The 26324-nt window shown below is 47.9% G+C and overlaps 1 protein-coding gene and 1 long non-coding RNA gene across 2 annotated transcripts in view; one reads left to right on the top strand and one right to left on the bottom strand.

Annotated features, from left to right (window-relative positions):
- LOC132659185 (uncharacterized) overlaps positions 1-1142 on the bottom strand; it is a 71454-nt gene extending 70312 nt beyond the window's left edge. Inside the window, exon 1 of the long non-coding RNA XR_009599257.1 lies at positions 921-1142. This is a non-coding gene — a long non-coding RNA (uncharacterized LOC132659185). The remainder of the gene's footprint in view (positions 1-920) is intronic.
- SCARA5 (scavenger receptor class A member 5) overlaps positions 1-26324 on the top strand; it is a 133414-nt gene that overhangs the window by 7589 nt on the left and 99501 nt on the right. The window contains exon 3 of the mRNA XM_004004436.6: positions 23972-24100. Within this exon, the coding sequence (XP_004004485.1) occupies positions 23972-24100 (129 nt within the window). The remainder of the gene's footprint in view (positions 1-23971; positions 24101-26324) is intronic.

The raw sequence follows: 26324 nt of genomic DNA, 5'->3' as shown, positions 1-26324 counted from the left end.
AAGCAGAGTCGCTGCGGCTCCAAGTCCCTCCCAGTACTTTCCCCTTGAAAGCAGGGAGGTGGGAAGAGAGGCAGTGCCTCCCCTGGGCCCCAGGGAGCTTAGGATCAGCAGAAACAAGCTGAAAAGCTGCAGCCTAGATACTGAGGTATGCGTGTGTGTCTCTTTGTGACCCCATGGACTATAGCCTGCCAGGCTCCCCTGTCCATGGGGATGCTCCAGGCAAGAATACTGGAGTGGGTTGCCATGCCCTCCTCCAGGAGATCTTCCCAACCCAGGTATTGAACCCATGTCTTCTGTGTAGGACTCAGGCTTTAACGCAGGAGGGACTTTAAGGTGTTAGGCTGTACATGCCTTATTTTCAGGCACTGGCAAACCCTCCCCGCTCTCCTCCTGTACTTTCCTCTCCATCTGTCTTTTCCTCCTACCCTGCCTCCATCCCTTCCCTTCTGTTCACAGACCAGGTAGGAAGCTAGGAGGCTATTCAGGCTCCCCATCCCCGCCATGACCCTCTCTGGCGTGGTGCCTCCCACATCCTTCCAGGCTCTCTCCCTTGCACCCTCAGCTCCATGGTGACACCTTTGGGACCTCTCCGTCCTCTGCACCCCTTGGCCGGGCCCCCTCTTAGGACCCCACCTGCCTCCTCCCTGTGTCTGAGCCCCACTGTGGACAGGAAGGCACCCAGGGCAGGGGCCTCCACACCTCCGGGTCTCCAGTGGGGAACCCCATGGGTTTCACCTGTGTGGTTGGAATTCATGGGCAGGCTCATGGCAGAACGTGACCTCCAAGGTCTTCCAGCCAAACCCTCTCTGACCTTGGTGCCCATTGACGCTTCCCACGGAGGAGAAACCCAAAGAGAAGCTGTCTGGGCCTCGACCCCTCCTCCCCCAGCTCCCTCTGTGCCTGCCCCTTCACTCGCTTACCTCCGTTGATCCAGCCTTTCTCTTCCTGCCTGAACAGCTGAAGCCTCTCCTGTCTGGCGCCAGTAGGCGGAGGGCTGGGCGTGGATGATGTTTGGCAGGGCCTGGCTCTTCCACGGCCCTCTCCAAGGGCCAGCGAGAGGTGTTAGTGTCAGAAAAATATTGCAGTCATGCTCACCCCGCGGCCTCGGGCCCTCCACCACGCTCTGAGCATCATCCACTGCTGCAAATGGGCGGCCCGCGGAGGTAATGAGTTACACATGCTACGCCTGCAGCCAGGCCGCTTGCTGAGTGTAGGGTCCGAACTCCCTGTTCCCGCGTCCCTGCCCCATAAAATTAAATTATTCTCCTCAGGGAACCCCCACGTCTACTTTCTCAGCCATCAAACCTCCTCAGTTCATCCAGCGTAGCTGAGGGCTGGTGGGCAGCTGCCCAAGGGTGGGAGTGGATTTCCAGGGAGGCCCCCAGCTATCTTGGTCCCGCCCCCTCCCCAGGTTGCAGAATCAGGCACCCAGGCGGGAGAGCAGAGATGTTAACTGGTGCGGTGCCGCAGTGCGCTCAGCTCCGTGCGCGCTGACTCCGGCTGTGCTCACTGGGGCTGGTGGGCAGCTGCGATCCCCGGTGTCTCTGGCCCCATTCTTTCCACAAGAGGGAGGGACAGCCAGGGAAGGTGCCCAGGAGCCTGGAGAGTGAACTTCGCCCAGCCTAGGATCTGTGCAGGGTGTCTTCCGTTGCCCCTCCACGGCCACCCCCTGCCACTCAGCGGTCTGCCTTGTGGGGAGCCACCGCAGCATGGAAGATGGGAGATGGGCGTGTTTATTTCCAGATCCTGCTCTATGCGGTCACCTTGGGCTGCTGTGTCCTTCCGCCTGAGTTCACAGCTCCTTGTAACCACGCCCTCCACGTGGCTTTCTGCTTCCAGGCTCCCGCAAGTGCTGCCCTGGTGGGCTCTGAGAGGCCGAGACATAAGCCTGAGGACACCACTCTGGCCCTTGTGGGCGTCTCACACCTTTGGCTACACCTTTGCACATGTTCCCTTTTTTAAATCCTGTGACATTCTCTGATTTGAGCGGGCTGTCTGCCTCACTGGAGTCCTGATGCCCTCATCCTCAGTGTTCCCATCTGCGCAATGGGAATAATGTTACTCAGCTCTTGGGACCTTGGAGGAATCAGGTGATATAACCTGAGTGAAGCACTTCGGACCTCGTACACCCTTAGTACACAGATACTTCACCTCCCTGCCCTTTGGGGAGTCCCCTGAACACCTTGGGGAACTGGAGAAGGACAGGGGAGACAGAAAGGTCAGGAGCAGCAGCTGTCACCCAGGGTCTCCCAGGAAGCACCCATGCCACTTCTCAGAGACCCCCGGCCCAAACAGTGTTTTAAGATTGGTTCCTCCCTTTTCTTAAAGAAAGCAGCGTTTGGGTTAGTGGGCTTCCCCCTGAAGCCTAGATACTCAAGGAAACCGAGCAATTTCTTTTAGTCCTATTCTCCAAATAGTAGAATCTGTAAGGAATATTCTGGGTCCCCAGGGCACCTGGGTCTGTGGCAAGTCCATGTCTATCCACTCCCCACCTCTGTCAAAGTCACTAGGTCCCTGAGGTTGCCTACTGGAAGAGTTAGGGGTGTGTTTCACGGTCACTGGCTGGAAGCTGGTTTTGCTTCAGACCCACGGCCTTGCTCGCCCTGGGCACCTGGGGGCACATGTAACATCTCTAACATCCATAGTAGTCTGCCTCATCCGTTACAGGGATGATGGCCCCACAGGACGGCAAGAAGCACTGGCCTTGGAGTCCCATGGACAGGGCTCCATGTCAAGCTCTGACAGTTGCAGCCTGTGTAATCCTGATCAGGGGCTTCCCATATATCTCAGGAGTAAAGAATTCACCTGCCAAGGCGGGAGACATAGGAGATGTGGGTTCGATCCCTAGGACAGGAAGATCCCCTGGAGGAGGGCATGGCAACTCACTGCAGTATTCTTGCCTGGAGAATCCCATAGACAGAGGAGCCTGGTGGGCTACAGTCCATGGGGTCGCAAAGAGTTGGACACGACTGAGCGAGCAGCACGCAACCCTGTTTGAGTTCTCAGCTCCCTCTCCTCTGTAAAATGGAATAATAACGGCTCAAGACTCAGGGTCCTTGCCAAGCGACATGAGTTACTCCACAGTTAGTGCTTGCAGTGCCTGGTGTATGCTGAGTGCTCCTGACCATTAGATTTTAGGTCACGTGTGGTCGCAGCCTTTCTGTCTGCCTGGGTCCACCCTGGGGCCCACCCAAGGCGCTCCAGTTCCTCCTCATGCTCTGTTTTCAGTCTTCAGGACAGAGAGCTTCATCCCTTCCTCGTTCTAGGTTTATCTGGGGTTGATTCCTGGTGTCAGATAACAAGCAGTGGGATGGACGCCTCCTGGCTTTTCTCCATGTCTTTCCCGGGCCATCCACCTGGCCTCCCTGGCCCCTGTCAGCCTGTCCATCCACAGTCATGCTGAGCTGTGTGTCCCAAGTTCCCTCTGGCTGGCACTGCATGCCTTGGACTTATCCAAATGTCCCAATACCCAGCGCTGTGTCTTGCCCATAGAAGGTATCTTTACTTGCCGAATGGCCAACCACATCCTTGTTCACCAAGTGCAGAAGTGCCAGGGTAAAGGAGGGCTGAGAGAGTTGAGTTTAAGACATAAGGAAAGTGAAAGTCAAGTCGCTCAGTCGTGTCCAACTCTTTGTGACCCCATGGACTGCAGCCTATCAGGCTCCTCCGTCCATGGGATTTTCCAGACAAGAGTGCTGGAGTGGATTGTCATTTCCTTCTCCAGGGGATCTTCCCGACCCAGGAATCAAACCCTGGTCTCCCACATCAGGCAGACGCTTTACCATCTGAGCCACCAGGGAAGCCCCCATAAGGAACTGGGACTTAAATCATCCAAAGAGGACAGGGTTTTGTAGTGCTGCTGATGCGAACAGAAGTGAAAGATCTTGGGTCCTGCCTTCAGGGGGCTCAAAGTCCCCAGAAGAATTCGCCTGCCAAGACGGGAGACACATTGACTGCTGACAGACCCTGCCTTACAGTGTGATTCATTCCCTAACGGAAGTGCAGTTAGAGGGGAGAATTTCACAGTCTACCTGGGGGAGAGAGGACGTTCTCCTGTGACCTAAGAGTGTGGAGGCGTGGACAGGAGCAGTTTTGGAAAGGCAGTGGGGTTCACGGTTAGTAGGTCCTGGTGAGATCAGGGAAGCCTGAGGGGATGGAGAACACCAGGAAGATGGGAGGGGCAGCTCTCACCTGGGATGTGTGAAGTCAGGATTAAGAAAGGGCCTCACTTATTGGTAGAGCCAGACTGTAGTGTGAGCCACATGAGCAATTCTAAATTTTCTAGTAGCCACACAGAAAGATAAAGAGGTACATCTAAAAAAATCTAAATACAGGAACATATTTAATCTAATATATTCAAAATAGTTGGTTGGGCTTCTCAGGTGGTGTTAGTGGTAAAGAACCCACCTTCCAATGCAGGACATGTAAGAGACATGGGTTCAATCCCTGGGTCGGGAAGATCCTCCGGAGGAGGACATGGCAACCCAATCCAGTATTCTTGCCTGGAGAATCCCATGGACAGAGGAGCCTGGTGGGTTAGGTCCATAGGACTGCAAAGAGTCAGACATGACTGAAGCAACTTAACACACAGCACACATTCAAAATATTATCAATTTGATTTGTAATCACTGTAAAAGCGATGGAGATATTTATATATTCTTACTCAGGCTGAGCCTTCAAAATCCAGCGTGCATTTTTGCATTCTGAGCCTGTCTTATCTTTGGCCACATTTCAAGTGGGTCAGAAAAGATGTGACTTCAGAAGAGAAAGAGTCAGAGGTGGAGACTGAGAGACAGCAACAGTGATTGCAGAGAGGGGTAGGGGAGCAGTGTCCTTTAGCAATGAGGAAAAAGTGTACAGTTATGTGATGTGGGAGCTGGGGCTTTTAGGAAGAAGAGAAGGTTCTGGAAGTAACAATGAGGAGCAAAGAAAAGTACCCCCTGCACCTTTAGGTTGGTTGCATGAGCAGAGGAAAAAGAAATCTACACTTAAGGGAAGCAGGTTTCAGTTAAAAAAAAGAAAAAAAAAAAAGAAAAGAAAAGAAATCTTCCAAGCAGAGGTTGGGGGAATCAGGAATTTTTCAGATGACTGGCTGGAAGGTCCGGGACCACAGTGGGAAGTTTTCAGCAGACTGGGAGGGAGATGTTAAGGAGGATAAACAGGGCTGCCTGAGAATTACAGTGGGTGATGGGGAGCCCTGGGGCTTCATGCAGCTGGTAGAAGCCAGGACTGGGCTGGGATGCTGGTCTTGAGGCGGAGCTGCTGGCAAAGCTGAATGTTGGTGATGGGGGTCTTGGCAGGAGTGCACAGAGTCCTAGAACTCCAGCACCCCCTCCCTGGTGTGTGTGGGCCAGGGAGGGAGGGGTCTTGTCCTGGAGCACCAGGAGCCCTGGAGATCATTTTGGCTTTCGTGGAGGCAGGGAGATCGGGGGAGGCCAGGGCAGGTGATGGGAGGATGGCAGGGGTCCAATAGAAGTGATGACCCAGTGTGATATGTACAAACTATCTCAGCACAATGGCTCCCCTGGATGCAGCTCGTGGCACAGGCAGGCACTGTACCTGGGGCTTCGATACATTGTCTGCATTAAACCTCAGATTGTATTATTAGTCCCAGTTTGTCAATGAAAAGACGAAGTCTTAGATGAAGTTAATTGCCCAAAGTCACCCAGCTAGTCAGAGGCAGAGCCTGGATTCCAGTCCATAGCTCTCTGATCCTTAAAATCCTGCCCCTCAGCACAGCTCACCTGGTTCACTGCAGTTCCAGGACTCAGAGACCCTGTGCATTCAAGAACCAGGCTGCTCGTGGTGAAGGGCTCTCAGGGGATTCTTGGGAGTTTCAGAGGTGGAGCTGTCCTGGGTTATGACATACCTAGGGCAGGGCCATGGGAATAAATGGCTGTGATGCAGGAGACAGATGGAATGAATTATTCTAAAAGGTGCCGCTGGCAGGAAATAGATATAAACTCAAATAGGTTTGGACAAGAGCATAAGGACGGAGTCTTAAGTGGCTTTGGCAGGAAGCCTGGGACAGTAACCTCTATGGACATTAGGTCAGAAAAATGCCCCTCCCTCCCCTTTCACTCCACCATCTCCTGGGGCTTCTGGAGTCCAACCTGCCCATGCAGAGTTCAGCAGGAGGATTGGGAAGACATAAATAAAGCCATGAAGAGGGGGCCCAAAGAGGCAGGGTTGGCGGGGACCCTGCCCTGCAGACACATATGCTGGCTAACCTAAGATCCAGCCACAGAGCTGGTGGGGACCTGTGATGGTCCCAGCCTTCTGCATGGCGTCCTGAAGCCCACCTGGCTCCCTGATGCCTTCCCACTTCCAGTTATCTGGCTTGAGGTTGAGTTCAAGTCAGGATAACCAAGATGTTCACAGCAGGTGGAAGAAGCCTTGTCTTTAGGAAATCTTGTTAAAAGAGTCTGTCACACACAGTGAAATAAGTCAGAAAGACAAATATGGTATATTAACGCATATATGTGAAATCCAGAAAAATGGTAAAGTTAAATTTATTTGCAGGGCAAGAATAGAGACACAGACACAGAGAATGGACTTGTGGACCCAACAGGGGAAGGAGAGGGTGGGAGACAATGAGAAAGTAGCATTGACCTTAATATGTACACTTGGAATTCTCCAGGCAAGAATGCTGGAGTGGGTTGCCATTCCCTTCTCCAGGGGATCTTCCCGACCCAGGAATCAAACCTAGGTCTCCCATACTGCAGGCAAATTTTTTACTGTCTGAGCCACCAGGGAAGCCCCTAACACATATGCTGTCATGTGTAAAATAGATAGCTAGTGGGAACCTGCTGATTAGCAGAGGGAGCTCAGCCGGATGCTCTATGATGTCCTAGAGCAGTGGGATGGGGGTGGGAGGGAGAGAGACTCAAAAGGGAGGGGATATACGCATATATACATATAACTGATTCACTTCGTTGTACAGCAGAAACAAACCCAACATTGTAAAGCAATTGTATTCCAATTAAAAATAAAAGAGAGAGAGAGGCAGCTGCAGGGATGGGGCTGGCTCTAATCTCAGGGACGCAACAGTGAGTGGTGGCGTCAAGCAAGATCTTAATTTCTCTGCCTGGGAATTGAACCTGGATAGCCTGGATGGAAACCAGGAATTCTAGCCTTCAGATTAGCAAGGACTAGAGGCTAGAAACTGTTTTTCCTTGGATCTTTGCCACCAGTGAAAAATGCATTTATCATGGAGGCAGAAACTGTAACCTGCCTGCCTGCTAAGTTGCTTCAGTCATGTCTGACTCTTTGCAACCCCATGGACTGTGGCCCACCAGGCTCCTCTGTCCATGGGATTCTCCAGGCAAGAATACTGGAGTGGGTTGCCATGTCCTCCTCCAGGGGATCTTCCCGACCCAGGGATCAAACCCACCTCTCTTACATCGCCTGCATTGGCAGGCAGGTTCTTTACCACTGGCGCCACCTGAGAAGCTCTAAAAACTGTAAATGCAGGTATGAAGTTTATTATTAGAGACACAGCACACCAGCAAGTGGGAGAGAACATAGGGAAATGGCTTGCTTAGTTAAGAGGCAGAAGCAAGGTAGAGATGCACACAGAGAGAGAAAGGATGTGAGGTCCCCCTGGTGAGAAGGAGCCCAGTGAAGAGGCAGTTAAGTCATTTATACAGGGCAGTTCTTCCGAGTCTTTGTCTTCCTTCAGGCCGATTATCTGGCTTCTTTTTCCACACCTGACCTATCCTGGGACACTCCCTGGGTGCACACATACCCCCTCAGGCAAGATGCATCTCGAGAAGTGAAGTCTTCTAAGAGGAGTAAGACTCATTATAGTAAATAGTAGTAAATGTCGCTCAGTTGTGTCCAACTCTTTGCGACCCCATGGACTGTAGCCTACCAGGTTCCTCTATCCATGGGATTTTCCAGGCAGGAGTACTGGAGTGGGTTGCCATTTCCTTCTCCAGGAAACCTTCCAAACCCAGGGATCGAACCCAGGTCTCCTGCTTTGTAGGCAGACGCTTTACCTGGCCTGGTGTTATCCCTTGACTTTGGACCCACAAGGAGCGTTTCTGCACAAGTATAATGTCTCCTTCTCCCAAAAGAGGAGGGAGCAAAAGTCCTTTAATCCTTGACTCAGTCAGGGTCTTGCCCCTCTTTGTCCCTGCCATCACTATTGCCTTGACTTTTGCCCTGACTATCACCTTGAGGTGTTTACAAGAGACAGAGCCTGGCTATTTACCCTGTCTCTGTTGTCACTTCCATTTCGGAGGGCAAACAGGAGGCTGATTGTAAATGCCTTAACTGGAGCCCACCTATCTCAAGAAATGCTGACAGTTGTAAGTACCCAGCCTGAAGATCCCTTCTTCCTTCCCCATGAAATGCAAACAGGAGGCCAGTTGTAAATGTCTAACCTGGAGCCCATCTGTTTCCTACATCAGCTCTGGTCTCTTCTCCTGGCACTCAGTGCAGGTTGGTTTCTATCATCCACGGTCACCTTGGGGAGCACAGGGAATCCAACCAGTGGAGGAGGGAGTTGGAAGATAGACAGTGCCAGGGTCAGGGGGCAGAGGGCAGCAGTCGGGTCGTGAGGTGCAGACTGAAGAGGATACTGAGCGTAAGGGGAGACTGGGCAAGCTTCCTGTCTGCAGCTTGCAGGAACCCTTTGGTTTCCTTTTGCCCTGCTCTCCCTGCATGTTGATTCATTCAGCACTATTCACTTTTTTTATTTTTCAAACTTTTTATTTTGCATTGGGGTATAGCAGGTGGTTCAGTGATGAAGCATCTGCCTGACAATGCAGAAGACTCAGGTTCGATCCCTGGGTCTGGAAGATCCCTTGGAGGAGGGCATGGCAACCCACTCCAGTATTCTTGCCTGGAAAATTCCATGGACAGAGGAGCCTGGTGGGCTACAGACCATGGGATTGCAAGAGTCGGACACAACTGAATGATTGAGCAGGAAATAGTTTTTAACAAACAATGTTGTGACAGTTTCAAGTGAACAAGGAAGAACATATCCATTCTCCCCTAAACTCCCCTCCCATCCAGGCTGCCACATCACATTGAGCAGAGTTCCCTGGAGCACTATGCACTGTTAACAGCGTCTCTGAAAATGATCTTATAGTTTGTCTACAAGTAACAGTGAGCTTGACCTTGTCCCTTTGCCAGGCAAGTTCTGTCTTGGCATCTTAGTTCTCTGGCCCTTTTCTGACCTCAGTGTACGCTGCCAAATGTACGAATTCGCTCCTTCCTTCTGGAGCTGGAAGGATGAAGGCCTTCCTGATGTCCAAAGCTTATGGGGTATGTCCTTTCCCTGCCCTCTGTGAATGGCCTTCCTGCTAAAGGCATTTTGTTTTGTGATCAGGAATATAAAAATGGTTGTTCTGGTTAGGTCTTCAAAGCCCAAAGTTATTTCTGGATAGTTTAGACCCTAGAGAGCTTCCTTGGTGTTTCAGATGGTAAAGAATCTGCCTGCAATGCAGGAGACCTAGGTTCAATCCCTGGTTTGGGAAGATCCCCTGGAGAAGGGAATGGCAACCCATTCCAGTATTCTTACCTGGAGAATTCTATGGACAGAGGAGCCTGGCAGGCTACAGTCCATGGGGTCGCAGAAGAGTTGGACACAACTGAGTGACTGAACAACAACAATTAAAAATACAGTGAAAAATAAAAGAAACAGCACAATACCTGGATACAAAGATGAATTGTGTGCGGAGAGGAAGCTGTTTCTTATTCCAAGGCCCCAAGATGTGGAAGTATCAAATACAGAAACTAGAATACACATTTTAAATTTAGTTTTATTTGTTTTAAATTTGGCTGTGTTGGGTCTTAGTTGCGGCACTCAGGATTACTTGCCCCTTGGCATGTGAACTGTTAGTTCCCTTACCAGGGATCGAACCCACATCCCTGCACTGGAAGGTGAAGTCTTAAGCACCTGACCACCAGGGAAGTCCCTGAATACATGGTTATTGCAAAAGCCTAAACAGTGGCTTGGAGGGCCCAATGTGTTTGTGTTTGTTTACTAGACTCTCTTATCTACACATAGCCAACAGATGTTGACTGAGTGTCTGCTACATGCCAGGACCTGGGGGATCCAGAGATGAATCATAGATCTCATAGACCCTGCCCTCTGGGAGCTGACTTAGGACAAATCTGTATTTCCGTTCACTGATGAGTGCGATTCTGTTCCCATTATTAGCTGTCTGATCACTGGCCATCCGCCAGTGCAGCTCTATATATGACAACTGTTGGTTCCAGCCCTTACCAGGGAGCAAAGGTTCAGTGGGTCTGAGGACCGTCATCTTTGCTCAGACTCACTGAACTTCCTTCAGTGGCCCAGCCTCTACTGTTTCCTGTGCAGAGGTCAGAGCAGGGGTGCTTCTGAGCCTGGAGGCCTCAGAGATGGTTCCAGTTCAATTCCATACAGGTGATATGGGCTGTGGCCCTAGGCTTCCTGTCTTCAAAACTAGATCCCCAAGCACCCTAGATGTCCATCGACAGAGGGATGGATAAAGAAGCTGTGGAACATGTACATAATGGAATATTCGGTTCAGTTCAGTCACTCAGTCGTGTCCGACTCTTTGAAACCCCATGAATCGCAGCATGCCAGGCCTCCCTGTCCATCACCAACTCCCGGAGTTTACCCAAACTCATGTCCATCGAGTCAGTGATGTCATCAGCCATTTCATCCTCTGTCGTCCCCTTCTCCTCCTGCCCCCAGTCCCTCCCAGCATCAGGGTCTTTTCCGATCAGTCAACTCTTCACATGACGTGGCCAAAGTATTAGAGTTTCAACCTCAGCATCAGTCCTTCCAATGAACACCCAGGACTGATCTCCTTTAGGATGGACTGGTTGGATCTCCTTGCAGTCCAAGGGACTCTCAAGAGTCTTCTCCAACACCACAGTTTGAAAGCATCAATTCTTCAGCACTCGGCTTTCTTCACAGTCCAACTCTCACATCCATACATGCCCAGTGGAAAAACCATAGCCTTGACTAGACAGACCTTTGTTGGCAAAGTAATGTCTCTGCTTTTGAATATGCTGTCTAGGTTGGTCATAACTTTCCTTCCAAGGAGTAAGCGTCTTTTAATTTCATGGCTGCAGTCACCATCTGCAGTGATTTTGGAGCCCAGAAAAATAAAATCTGGCACTGTTTCCACTGTTTCCCCATCTATTCGCCATGAAGTGATGGGACCAGATGCCATGATCTTAGTTTTCTGAATATTACTCAGCCATAAAAAGTAACACGTCTGAGTCAATTCTAGTGAGAGGGATGAACCTAGAGCGTGTTATACAGAGTGAAGTCAGAAAAAGAAAAACAAGCATCGTATATTAACACATATGTGTGGAATGCAGAAAAATGGTACTGATGAACCTATTTGCAGGGAAGGAATGGAAGCGCAGAGGCAGAGAACACACTTGTGGACACAGTGGGGAAGGAGAGGGTGGGATGCCCCGAGAGAGTGGCATTAAGATGAATGCATTACCATATGTAAAACAGATAGCTAGTGGGAAGCTGCTATAAAACACAGGGAGCTCAACTCGGTGCTCTGTGATGACCTAGGGGGTGGGAGGGAGGTTCAAGAGGGAGGGGACATGTATACACAAGCTGAAACTAACACAGCATTGTAAAGAAGTTGTCCTCCAACTGAAATGAAAACAGAACCCCCCCTCCTCACCCCCACCAGATAAATGGCCCTTCCAGCTCAATTGGTAGCAGGAGTTGGGGGAGTGAGATGGGTGAGGGTGGGATATTAAAGGTATCCATTCCTGCCCGGAGGACTCACCGACTCTTCAGACCAAGGCAGAACAGGGCCCGGGCTGGATGCTGCTCTAGCCAGGAAAGGGTAACGGTTTGAGTGTGGGAATAGCTGAGCCCTGGCCTCCACGCTCAGATGGTTTATTTCCTCTGATGCGGTGCCAGGAGAGGAACTGGGAATCTTTTTGAGAGGGAGTCCAGGGTCACTTCATTGGAGGAGCGTCTCTGGCCCCAATTTAGACCGAACACTGAGCCCACTGTTGTTATATATATATATAAGTTTATTTATCTATTTTTGGCTGTGCTGAGCCTTCTTTGCTTCTAGGGCTTTTCTCTAGTTGCTGAGAGTGGGAGCTTCTCATTGCAGTGGCTTCTCTTGTTGCCGAGCATGGACTCCAGGTGCTTGGGCTTCAGTAGTTAGAGCTCCCAGGCTCTGCAGCACAGGCTCAGCAGCTGTGGTGCACAGGCTTAGTTGCTCTGTGGCTTGTGGGAGCTTCCCGGATTGTGGATTGAACCCATGTCTCCTGCATTGGCTGGTGGATTCTTTACCACTGAGCCACCAGGGAACCCCAGCCCTCACCTTCACTGCCTTTGTTGTTTTGAGTCTCTCTGCATTGACACAGCCTTCCTTCCAACCCACGTACTGCCGATGATGGATGAGTATAGGCATCTCTCCTGAGCCCCGGGACCTCATTCTTTTCCTGGTCCCTCCCCTCCTCCTGGGTTGCAGTGACCAGCCAACTTACCTTGACTGCCCTCTGTCCCCTCCCACCTGGCTTTCTCTCTCAGTCCCTCAGCCCCGGTTGCAAAATTATACGCACATCAGCCAGAGTCTCTTCCCACTGATGCAAAATAAGCACACAAGCCCCTAATTGTTCTCAAAAATTTTCATGCAGAGTAACTTGAGAAACAGATAGGGCCGGAGAAAAATAACAAATATTGCAAGGAAGTTACAAAATATCTCTAGGAGTACTTGGAGAAACTGTCCTAGGTCATCATAACATCTAAATTGAATTAGCTCCACCATCCCTCCCCCTCCCTTTCTTAGAAATGGGATCCCATCTGATCACATGGAATACTGTAGTTTCCTTCGTCTCTTGCCCTCACAGGGCTGTCTGCCTCGAAGACTCAGGCGTGTGGGCCAGTGGGCCAGTTGGTGCTGGGTGCTCACTCGGACCCCACTGGTGGTATGGGACCCTCCCAGACTCAGGTCAGATGAAACTGCTCTGCCATGCCCTTGCCTCACACCCTCTCCTCGCTTTATTGAGGGAAAGTAAACAGAGGTCCCCGTGAAAGCCAGAAAGCCAGCCGTGGCGGCTTCAAAGACAGAGGTCATTTGGGGTTCTCTATTATGATGAACAATGTGGGTGATGAGTAACCAGAGTGAGGATGATGAAATCAGCCTTGGGTGGGTTTAACAAGATCCTTCGATGAAACGAGTGCCAAGGTCCCTCCCAGCCATAAAAACCTTATCTCCACCTGCTGTATAGGAGCTGTGGGACCACGGAGACCAAAAAGAAAAAGGCTGTGTGTTGTGTGTGCGTGGGCTCTGCAGCTTTAGTCGGTGTGACTCTGCGATCTATGGACAGTAGCCCACCAGGATCCTCTGTCCATGGGACTCTCCAGGCAAGAATACTGGAGCGGGTTGCTGTGCCCTCCTCCAGGGGATCTTCCTGACCCAGGGATCCAACCTGTATCTCCTGCATTGCAGGCAGGTTCTTTACCCACTGAGCCACCTGTTTGTTGTTGCTGAAACTCAAGTAGGTGTCAGTTGAATCATTTCATTCTGTTTTATTTTTTTTATATATTATTTAGACTCAGATTCTTTGGGAAGAAGTTAATACCCACTTTTTTCTGTTTTTTTTTTTTTTTAATTTTAATGTATATTTTAAAAATTTACAATGTTATGTTGGTTTCTGCCATACAATGATGCAAATAATACCCATTTTTGGTCAAATGCAATTTGTGAGTACTTTTTCAAGTGGGAGGCAAATAAATTCAAAATAACTCCCCAAATGCCTTAAAGTTATAGTTAAGAAATTGGAAAATCAGGGACTTCCCTTGTGGTCCAGTGGTTAAGACTTTGCCTTCCAATACAGGAGGCATGTGTTCAATCCATGATTGGGGGAACTAAGAGCCCACATGCCCCATGGCCAAAAAACCAAAACATAAAACAGAAACAATATTGTTAACAAATTCAATCAAGACTTTAAAAAATGGTCCACATCAAACAAAATCTTACAAGAAAAAAAAAGAAACTGAAAAATCAGTTTTGCAAAGAAAGGCTAAATTGATGCAGGGGCTGCCTCAGAATGCTTTCTCAGGCTCTCCCAGCCAGTATGAAACAGAGGCAGGCTTTGAATCAGCCTGCTCAGAGCCCCATACCCATGTTTGTATCCTTGAGAGTGTCAGGAACCCTCATCTGCCTAATACAATACATCCTCCAGGAAACAAAGGCCCTGTGGTTCTGGGGCTCCCACTGACATCGGGGGACCATCTCCAGACTCTTCCTCAGCTCAACTGTTTGGGGCTGAGTAGTTTTCAGATAAATTTTCCTTTTCTGTTCTTTAATCTTTGCTCCTAATCACCTCCCTGCCCTCAGCAGGCAGTATTTTAGCAAAAGCTCTTTAGGGTGCCTCTTATTCCCATGATTAAAAGGAATGCTTCACAATTTTAACCTCAGGGAATAATAAATAGTTTTAGGCAACCCCCTTTTGTGTGTGTCCTGTTGAAGAGAAATTAAAGTTTTAAAATGAAGCTCTGATAATAGTGAGACTTCATTGATTTTCCAAAAATATGTCTTCATGTTGTTTTGATAATGACAAATGCCTTACTCCAGAACTGGGTACCTGTTGCCATAGATACGTAATTTCATCATTGACTTGGAATTAGGACATCCAGGGGAACAGCTCAGGCTTCTAGATGTCTAAGAAGAGCCATGCCTGATGATGCTACTCAGCCAGGATTAAATGTCAATTCAGTTCCAACGAATTTCTCCCACAATTCACCTCTATAAGCACTAAGTAGCAACTCCAAATCATGGGTGAATAAGGAAAGCCAAGATTTTATTTTTTGGGACCAAAATTTTGCTCAAAAAATATGTTTTGCAGCCAACAGAAATGTGTCAACTATTTGCACACAGTAACTTTGAGAACCAGTCTTTGCACCAAAAATGAATGGATTACACATGTCTTTGTTCTTGTAAAGAAACTTATTGCGATGGTTCTGTTGTGTGCTGGTTGATGGATAGGGAGATGTGTGAGTCTCAGGAGACCTTTGGAAGACAGAGATGGAAATCAACAATTGTGAATAATGAGATTAATACCAAAGATAAGGGCAAGGTTCTGACATGGTTATTTCAGTGGCACTTTCTCTTCAACATTCTACCTTCTGGATTACTATCATGAACATACAAAAAGTTTTGTTTTGCTTCTCAATAAGAGAAGTCTTCTGTGAAGTGCATCAACATTTTTTCCCCTGCAACTGTCACTGAACTGTGATTTAATTACTTTTACTAACATCAGTGATTCTCAGAATGTGACTATATGCAAGACAGCAGTATTCAAAGTGATCTATGGGTGTGAATTTGCTGTTTTAATAATTAGATATTTATTTTAATGGAATAAATATCATTTACTTATTCCATTATTAGTCCATTCAGTTCAGTTCAGTCACTCAGTTGTATCCGACTCTTTGCAACTCCATGAACCGCAGCACGCCAGGCCTCCCTGTCCATCACCAACTCCCGGAGTAGTCCACTCAAACCCGTATCCATCAAGTCAGTGATGCCATCCAACCATCTCATCCTCTGTTGTCCTCTTCTCCTCCTGCCCTCAATCTTTCCTAGCATCAGGGTCTTTTCAAATGAGTCGTTCTTCATATCAGGTGGCCAAAGTATTGGAGTTTCAGCTTTAGCATCAGTCCTTTCAATGAACACCCAGGACTGATCTCCTTTAGGATGGACTGGTTGGATCTCCTTGCAGTCCAAGAGACTCTCAAGAGTCTTCTCCAGCACCACAGTTCAAAAGCATCAATTCTTTGACGCTCAGCCTTCTTCACAGTCCAACTCTCACATCCATACATGCCCAATGGAAAAACCATAGCCTTGACTAGATGGACCTTTGTTGGCAAAGTAATGTCTCTGCTTTTGAATATGCTGTCTAGGTTGGTCGTAACTTTCCTTCCAAGGAGTAAGTGTCTTTTAATTTCATGGCTGCAGTCACCATCTGCAGTGATTTTGGAGCCCAGAAAAATAAAATCTGACACTGTTTCCACTGTTTCCCCATCTATTCGCCATGAAGTGATGGAACCAGATGCCATGATCTTAGTTTTCTGAATGTTGAGCTTTACGCCAACTTTTTCACTCTCCTGTTTCACTTTCATCAAGAGGCTCTTTAGTTCTTCACTTTCCGCCATAAGGGTGGTGTCATCTGCATATCTGAGGTTATTGATATTTCTCCATTAGTAATAGTATAATAAGAAGACACTAATTTTTCTGCTTATGGAGATGATAGAAAATTCCCTTCTCACATAAATTTCAGTTTAAAAAAAGTGGAGTGAGGGCTTCCCTGGTGCTCCAGTGGTTAAGAATCCATCTTGCGATGCAAAGGTCACTGGTTTGACCCCTGATTGGAAAGATCCCACATGCCCCAGAGCGGCTAAGCCCGCGAGTCACAGCTCCTGACGCCAGTGCGTCTAGAGCCTGTGCTCCAAAACAAGAAAGGCCACTGCAGTGAGAACCCCGCACACCTAACAGAGTAGCTCCCGTCCGCTGCAACTAGAGAAGGCCCTCGTGCGGCAACAGAGACTCACAATAGCCAATACATAAATGTATAAAAATGGGGCTTCCCTGGTTGCTCAGATGGTAAAGAATCTGCCTGTAATTCGGGAGACCCAAGTTTGATCCCTGTGTTGGGAAGATCCCCTGAAGAAGGGAATGCAACCCACTCCAGTACTCTTGCCTGGGAAACCCCATGGACAGAGGAGCCTGGCGGGCTACAGTGCATGGGGTCACAAAGAGTCAGACACGACTGAGTGACTAACACACACGCACAGTAGAAAAAGAAAATAATCCCAGGAATACTCAGCTCTGGCAAAATTGTGCAGGCTTCATGTAGATGCAATGTGCAGAGTCTGAGAAACCATCCACTGACTACTTCCAGCCATTCATCAGGAAGCAGGACTCCCCACTGAGATAAACAACATCTCCCAGCCTGCCATGCAGAATCCATTCTGCACATCACTTGGTACTTATTTTTGAGTTGCTCTTTGCTCTTTTGAAGCCACAGTCTTCTTTAAGGCTCTTGAGCCTCCTTCTCTTGGCTTCTTGATCTCCTGAGATGACACCTTCCTTTCTGGAGGCCATCAAGAGGTGAAAAACCTTTCCCTTGATTCTCCTAGACCTTGGAAGAGCTTTTGCTTTGTTTTGGTGGCACTCTTCTCTCTCTAGATCTGGTTTTGTGTATAACCAAACAACTATGTTTAATAACTAACAGCTTTGTCTGGTACGTTCCTCAGAACTGTTCTCATATGGAGGAAGAAAGTTTTCTTCTTAAAGTCATATGTTCAATCGCTCAGTCATGTCCAACTCTCTGTGACTCCATGGACCATAGCCCAGAAGGCTCCACTGTCCATGGGATTCTCCAGGCAACCCACTCTCCAGGAGTGGGTTGTCATTTCCTGCTCCAGGGGATCTTCTGACCCAGGGATCGAACCCTCTTCTCCCGTGTCACCTGCCTTGGCAGGTAGATTCTTTGCCACTGAGCCACCTGGGGAGCCCCTATTCTTGTCTGCTATAAACCTACATCTTAAAGTCATAGTTTTCAAATTTAAAAATAAGATGATCAAGCTAGAGAAAAAGAGTAAATTTCAGCCCATCTATGAAGGCCTGGGCTTCAAAGCCTTGAGTTACTGCCTCCTCCAGGCAGACCCTGGGATGAGCTGCTGATGCGAAGAATCATTGCCTCTGCAGTACCACACTTGGCTTGTGCCTTATCACCCCACTATGCTACTTAATTCCACCTCTGTAATAGTTATCTGTTTATACATCTTCCCCTCAGATGTGAGCATCTGAAAGGCAGTGATTTTATCTTCATCTCTCACTCAACACATTTTCTGAATGCCTACTATATGCCAGCACTGGTTTAGGAACTGAAAAGTTGGACATAAACGATGCTGACAAAAATCTTTCCCTCAAGCAGCTTGCTGTCTTTGTGTTTCCCACTGCCTACCATAGTGTATTAGTTATCTACTGCTGCGGAACAAATCACCCCAAACCTTAGCAGCTTAAAGCAACAAAAATTTATTGTCTCACCCTGTTTCTGAGAAAGCCATGGGGGTGAAAGGACACCTAAGATTCTTTTTTTCAGATCCAAAATGTTGCTCAGAAATACGTGTATATACATATTTATAATCCCATATATTTAATTTGTATATGTATAATCCTATTTGGCAGTAGTCTGGGAGCAACTTAGCTGGGTTGTCCTGGCTCTGGGTCACTCATGAGACTGCTGTCGAGATCTCAGCCAGAGTGTAGTCATCTGATGTCCTGATTTGGCTGGAGAAACTACTTCCAGACTCACTCACGTGGCTGTTGGCTGAAGGCCTCAGTTCCTTAGCTTGTAGCCTCTCCATAGTGTATTCATGACATAGAGGCTGGCTTCCCCCCAAATGAATATTCCAAGAGAGATAAAGAGCAAGCAAGGAGGGAACAGCAGTGTCTTTTGTCTCATCTCAGAAGTGACACGCTATCACTTGTGCCATATTCTATTGGTCACACAAACCAATCCCTGTAGAGTGCAGAAAGTAACTGTGCAAGGGGGTGGGATCCTCTGGAGCCATCCTGAAAGATGGCTGCCACAGCAGGACAGTGGATGCTTAATAAAAGTCTGTTAGAGTTTTTACTGTTCATGGGTTTTCTCAAGGCAAGAATACTGGAGTGGTTTGCCATTCCCTCCTCCAGTGAACCACGCTTTGTCAGATGCAAAGAACTGACTCATTGGAAAAGACCCTGATGCTGGGAAAGATTGAGGGCAGGAGGAAAAGGGAGCAATGGAGGATGACATGGTTGGATGGCATCACTGACTCAGCGGACATGAATTTGAGCAAACTAGCTCAGTTGGTAAAGAATCCACCGGCAATGCAGGAGACCCTGGTTTGATTCCTGGGTCGCGAAGATCTGCTGGAGAAGGGATAGGCTACCCACTCCAGTATTCTGGCCTGGAGAATTCCATGGACTATACTCCATGGGGTCGCAAAGAGTCAGACACAACTGAGCAATGTTCACTTTTCTTTTTCTGGGAGATGGCGAAGGACAGGGAAGCCTGGCATGCTGCGGTCCATGGCATCGCAGAGTTGGACACAACTTAGTGACTGGACAGCAACAACTTTTATCTCAACGATCCATAAGTCAAAACCTTTCCTTTTTTTTAGTAGACTAATTTTTAGTGCAGTTTTAGGTTTTACAGTAAAATTCAGTGGAAACTACAGAGAGTTCCCACATGCCCCCTGCCCCACACATGCACAGCCCCCCTTACAATCAACATCCCCCACTAGGGAGGTACACCTGTCACAACTGACGAACCTACGTTGACATCATTATCATCCAAAGTCCATGGTTTACATTAGGATTCCCTCTTGCTGCTCTGCACAAATGTGCAATGTTTTAGGCAAATGTGCAGTGATAAGCATCCATCATTATGGTATCATACAGAGTGGTTTTACTGCCCTAGAAGTCCTCTGTGCTCTACCTATTCATCCCTCCCCACTCCCAGCCTTTGGCATCCACTGATCTTATAATTGTTCTCATAGTTTTGCCTTTTCCAGAATGTCATACAGCTGGAGTGATACAGTAAGTAGCCTTTTCAGATTGGCGTCTTTTACTTACTAATATGGGCTTTCCAGATGGTGCTATCAGCAAAGAAGCAGCCTGCCAGTGCAGGAGACATGAGAGATGTGGGGGTTGATCCCTGGGTCGGAAAGATCCCTTGGAGGAGGGCATGGCAACCCACTCTAGTATTCTTGCCTGGAGAATTGCATGGACGGAGGAGCCTGGCAGGCTACAGTCCACGTGGTTATAAAGAGTTGGACACGACTGAAATGCCTTTGCACACATGCACACATTTACTAGCAGGCGCTTAAGTTTCCTCCATATCTTTTCATGGCTTGATGGCTCATTTCTTTTACTTTTTAAAAAAGTAAATAAGTGAATATATTACTGATTGCATGGTTTTGGAGCATCTTCAATCTTCCACTAAACTTAAATAATTTGGATGGTTTACTTAGCTAACATGCTGCTGCCATACTACATTAAAAAATTAATAAATGTGTTTTGGGCAGACTTAGTAACTCGTCTTTACCCTATATTGTCTTCTTTCTTTCCCTTACAATCCTTTTCACTAGCCATCTTGCCAGAATCATTCAGTGGAGTTCTGCTTGTCTAACCGTTGGTGGAAAATCTCTGTTTGAAACCCTTGTTCTGTTTAAAACAGACTTTGTGTGATGTACAAAGTAATAGTTTGTTAAAAGAACTGAGCTCTCTCAGAGGAAGTTCTGTGTCGTGTGTGTGTGTGGACTAAGGGACCTGTCACCAGTGGCACTTATTAGACAGAAGCCCCAGGTAGAGGAGAAGGGAGCTACTCGTTTTGCTTTTTTAATTAAAAAAAAGTTATTTGACCAGGCTATGCACTATGCGGGATCTTAATTCCTTGACCAGATGTCAAACTTGTGCCCCGTGCAGTGTTTAAGTGTGGAGTCTTAACCACTGGACCAACAGGGAATTCTCTCCACTCTTTTTCTGATGGGAAAAAATTAGAACTGTGTCACTGCAGTTTGACCCACTCTTACAGTGAGCTAGAAACAAACACGCAACAACAAAACAATGCAAGTCCGTAGTCTTCTTGACTCTGTGATTTTCCTCCCCTCATTTTGCCAACATTGAAGGTCAGCACAGACTTGACAATCAAGGGATGATGTTCTAATTAGTGGGAGTAAAAGAGAAGAAGCTTTGCCCTCGTAACTCATTGGTTTAGGAAAATGTTTTCATCACTAGAGGAAGGAAGAGGTCCCGATTATTTTGTTTTCCTTCTCAAGCTGAAAAATTTCACACTGAATGGCAATTAGCACTAACACATCCCTTTATAAATCATGACGTAGCCTCACTGGTCAATCCATGACTCTGTATTGTTTGCACTTAATCTTTTACTGTATTAATGCTCGACTTACTCAATGGACTTCCTCAAGCTCAGGCAGGAGAAGGCAATGGCACCCCACTCCAGTACTCTTGCCTGGACAATCCCATGGACAGAGGAGCCTGGTGGGCTGCAGTCCATGGGTTCGCTAAGAGTCAGACACAACTGAGCGACTTCACTTTCACTTTTCACTTTCATGCATTGGAGAAGGAAATGGCAACCCACTCCAGTGTTCTTGCCTGGAGAATCCAAGGGGCGGAGGAGCCTGGTGGGCTGCCGTCTATGGGGTCGCACAGAGTCGGACACGACTGAAGTGACTTGGCAGCAAGCTCAGGCAAGGTATAATGTAAGTGTTGTGCCTTAGTAAAAAAGTTATGTGCAAAAAAAATTATAGCAACATCTTTTTGAGAGAATAGATTCTTTTTATAATGAACATATAATTGTCCAGTGAAATTGGAATGGTTAACAGCATATGGTTAAATTTAATTAAACCTTCAAGAGAAATAGGAAGGGGTCAAACAAAGCCAACGAATGGAGAAGCCCAAGATGAATCTGGGATAAACGTAAGGATAATGGCATTTCAGCCTGGGTATCTTCTGGTCCCTCCCAATAGCCAGGCTGCCATCCTTCTCATCATCATCTCAGGAGGAAGTGGCGCTTAGAGCAGGAGAGCTGATACTAATATTTAGGGACTTCCCTGGTGGTTCAGTGGTTAAGACTGCGCCTTCCAATGCAAGGCTGTGGATTCGATCCCTGGTCGCAGAGCTAAGATCCCACATGCCTTGGGACCAAGAAACCAAACCATAAACAACAGAAACAATATTGCCACAAGTTCAATAAAGGCTTTAAATTTTTGTTGAAAAATAGTTGTGCAATACATGATGCTATGCCTATGTTCCTGAGGGAAATAAACTCAGGTTCCTGAGGGAAATAAACTTTTCTCTACTGAGTTGCAACTGGCCAGCCAGCTGTTCTCATGAGAAACAAACAAAAACGACAAAATGCTACAAGAAGCTTGCATATTTAGGAGCAAAACAGGTTATAGATCATACTGTGTGGGAAAAGATAGAACATTCTGGAAAAGAACATTTAGGGTACATTAGAAAGATGTACTTTGCGCAAGACTTAGTGGAAAATCAGGTTAACTCTTCAAAATTTGCTAACATTTGAGGGTTGACGAGAATGGTAATTGAATTTGTATTTCTCGACAACGTGTTCCAAGTCGTACCCGATGTTTTATGGAAATATTATGTAAGAGTCCTACTTAGCTGTTTTAGCAACAGTATTTTCAATAAAATAAAATAAATGAGTGGGAAAATGCTCCTCACTGAACAGTACCTCTGGTGAGCTATGGCAATGCTACCTGATAGGTAATAAGGAGCCCCCGAAGCACCTCCCTGGTGAATCCCAAGGTACCAAGGATCACAAACATCTCAGCATCTTTTTTTTCTTAATTAAAAAAAAAATTGGATATCTTTTGGCTGTGCCTCATGGCATGTGGGATCCTAGTTCCCTGATCAGGGATTGAACCTGTGTCCCCTGCCTTGGAAGCATGGAGTCTTTACCACTGGACCGCTAGGAAGTCCTATCACAGCATCTCTACAAATGTTTTTTGAATACCAATTATTTCAACATCTGTTGTCAACCTTTTCTGGCTCCCACATCTGCCTCCCTGTGCAATGAACAGTTCTCTAGTTGGCAATACTCTCCCTTGCAGGGGGTGGGGATTGAACATAATACGTGCACGTTGTGAAAAAAAAAAAAAAAAAAAAGCTCCATCATTTCTTATTTGCCATGCTGGGAGTTAGGGCAGAATGGCATCTCTTCTTCTCCTCTGTCAGTCAACCGAGTAGGTGGAGACAGGTGAGCTTGCTGGCCTCTGTAGCAGTCGTCCGAAGGAGGCTGGAAGAAGAATTCTCATGGAAAGATGACCTGGAATCAGGACCTGGCATCCTCACCCCAGGGTCTGTCCCTTACATTTGACAACCTTTATCTATTAACTGAAGGGATTGAACTAGACAATCCGTGGGGTCCATTGTGCTCAGACACTCAGTCGTGACTGACTCTTTGAAGCTCCATGGACTGTAGCCAGCCAGACTCCTCTGTCCATGGGATATTTCAGGCAAGAATACCGGAATGGGGTGCCATGTCCCCCTCCAGGGGATCTTCCCAACCCAAGGATCGAACCCGTGTCTTTTGCATCTCCTGAGTTGGCAGGTGTCTTCTTTGCCACTAATGCCGCCTGGGAAGTCCCAAGGTCCATTAGAACTCTGGTATTTTGCTGTTCCATTTTGACCAGAACCTGGTGAGCCTTGAATAGTTTCACAGGATGGAGTTCTGTACTATGTTTTCCTGTAAATCTAAACCCAAGGTTGTAAACTGGTGGTCAGCCCTGCCGTATAAATGTGTTTTATTTTGTTTACACTCTCTAGCGGTTTTTTCTTTCCTTTGTCTTTTTTTCCCCCCTAATTAGTTGTCAACACATAAAAAAGGGAGATTTCATTTCTGGCTTGTCTTAAAATTTTTGGACCCGTCAACACCTGGCCCTCTTTCCGACATAGAAACCGCTTCCAGATGGGGCATGCACTCTTGGGTTCCCCAGATCCACCTGGCCCACCTCCCTTCCCTGCCACTGTTAGAAGCTGGAGTTTGCAACCTCTTTTTAAAATGCTCTCCATCTTCTCCTGATCACGTGGGACAATAACATTTGTAAAGGGCAGCCTATACTGGCTTTCTCTGTTACTTGCACTGGCTCCAGGAGGGTGGGTTTGTGTGGCCATGTGAGCTGTTGGGATGCCTTCTGGCTCATTCATGAGCAGAGGTTAGGAGGAGAGAGAGAGAAGCTGAAAAGCTTATCACAGTTCTGAGATGCTCCCTACCATTCCACCTACATTACAGATGTGCAGAAGGTGTGTGTGGTGGGGGAGGGGGGGTGGGGAGCACTGCCACATGAATATCCACGTACATCAGGGAGAGATGAGACCAAAAGAGCAAAGTGGCTTTGGGAATTTTCAAATGTCTTTTCCCCTCTTCTTCCCACCCTTATTGTTAGGTCCATGCCACAAAGGACGAGCAGGTGGCTGCTGTACCCAGCTGGGCTCCCTGTCGGCCCTGAAGCATGCAGTCCTTGGGCTCTACCTGCTGGTCTTCCTGATTCTCGTGGGTATCTTCATCTTAGCAGGTAAGGGCATCCTTTGCCACCCTGGCCTTTAAGTGAGCAGGAGGTGAGAGTGGATGGGAAATGGGGAGGGGGAGCCTCTGCTGTTCATTCCCACAGTCAGGAGTCCAAACACCACCCTTGTTACCATGGAAACCACAAAGGGGGAAGCTGGCTGGTCTTTCTGACCAGGCATGATCCTGAACAGCACTGCTCATGTCATGTTGGATGAGTTGGCAGGGGCTATGTGAGGGTGGGAAATCTCCAAGTCCCGGAGCAGAGACCTAGCCACTCTTAAGAGGCTTCTGCCTTGTCCTGACTCATCGTGTTGACACTGTGCGTTACACTGGGCCTCCCCAGAGCTCTGTGCTGTGGTTTGTACTGAGCAGGCTGGTTCCCCTGTCCTGGGATATGATGGAAATAGTTACAAGACACTTCATTGCTGAGGTTAATCAGGGTTGCGGTCAACCTGCTGCCCCTCTGTGATTCCTGGGGCTGGGATGAATCTGCCCCAGGTCAGCCGGGCTCTTCTCCCCAGTTTCTGCTTATAGAATAGGCTGGTGATGGTCTGGATTTTGGACCACGCTCTCTAACCAGGAAGAAGCAGAGCTAATGGACTCAGGAAGGGATCAGGTGGAGGATGCCATACTTTGAGCAGCCCAGCTCACACACAGGTCATCCCACTGTGATGGAGATGGTGGAACACAGGCACAGAGGCCATGGTGGTCTCTCCTGACTCCCACCCAGAGGGAGGGATGATCAATTCCCACCTATCTCTATAGAGATATGAAAGGCTTGACAAAGTGAGGCCAAGGCATCAGCTCATTTCAGCATCATTCATCTTACATGAGTGCCTCCTTTGTGTCAGATTCCATGCTAGGATCGGAGATACTGATAAATAAGACCCAGGAGCTCCCCTCCAGGAGGTCCCAGTCTAGGGGACAAGGCAGGAGCACAGAGGCAGAGTCCTGTCTCATGGCAGAATGCAACAGGGACTGTGATGGTGCCTGTGAGGTTGACACACAAGTGCTATGGTGATCCAGTGGAGATGCAGACAGAGGAAGTGAGGGTGCTGCACGGAGATCCTGGTGAGGAGTGTGTGAGGGGTTAGTCAAAGAAAGTCTCCTGCAACACAGAGCTGACTTGGAGTGCTGAGTGGAGTCCTTGACTTAAATCTTAATTCCTGCCATTAACTCTGGGAGGGAAACGCAGGAAAAGGGAGGCTAAACTCTTGCAGATGACCCCTCAGGAGCGAGTCCTGGTCTTGTGTCATCTTCTGTCAATGAGTCTAATCACTTGGACCCTGTGCTGGGATATTCAGTGCTGCCTTTGCCCTGTGATTTCCACACTCAGAGCAGAGGGTATCACTAGGGGTGGTATCTGTCTCATCAACCATCAACTTTGACCTGGGGGGAGCAGCCAAGAGCAACAATGAAAGAAACTTATGATTCATCCCAGGGACCAAGAGATGATGTCCAGCCAAAGGGTTTTCTTTTTTTTTTTTTTTTTTTTTGCACATGTTCTTGGGCTGCTCAGTGAGAGATTGGGATTTGGGTTTTGTGGGCTTGGCAGTCATGACCATAACAGATTTCCAGAATTTTTGGAAAGTGTTTCAGCGCAGCAGGAAAGCTGAGCTATGGTGTTATAACTACTCAGCTGAGTGAGAAATTTTAGGTGATGGAAGAGGGTCTAGAGGTGAGAGCCAGGCTGGTGGGAACCCTGGGGCAGATCCCTGGAAGGCCTGGGAGGCCTGGAAGGGCATCATCTCTTGTGCAGAGAAGGGTTGCTGGGGAACGAAGATTCCCTTCTGGTGTCTGACAGGCTGCCAGGTGGGAAAGGGTGGGCAGAGTTCTGTGTGGTCTCAGAGGGTAGAACTAAGTGAATGGGTGGATTTTGTAATGAGACAAATTCCCATTCAAAACAGAGGAGGGTTTTTAACCAGAAGGGCTACCCAGCTCGACACAGAGAGTAGTTTTTTTTCTCCTGGCTTGGAAGTTGAATGGGATTTACGATGACCATTCTGGAAGTTTCAGAAGGGAAGGTGGCACATGGTTTCCTAATCTCATGGAAAAGTTGCCTTGCTCCCTTAGTTATTCCGTGTGAAAACCTGGGGAGGATTTTGATCATCATGATTACCTTTGAACCCGAAGTTCATGAGTACCACAGTGCCTCTGGGGATGAAGATTTCGGGGTGGATTGGAACCAATCTGATGAAGCAGAGTGTTGGGCTTTATCTCTTGGCTCTGTA

The sequence above is a fragment of the Ovis aries genome, chromosome 2 (genome assembly GCF_016772045.2).
Source record: "Ovis aries strain OAR_USU_Benz2616 breed Rambouillet chromosome 2, ARS-UI_Ramb_v3.0, whole genome shotgun sequence".
NCBI classification, from domain to species: Eukaryota; Metazoa; Chordata; class Mammalia; order Artiodactyla; family Bovidae; genus Ovis; species Ovis aries.
The sequence above is the reverse complement of the archived record's forward strand: the minus strand, read 5'-3'. Positions and strand labels throughout refer to the sequence as shown.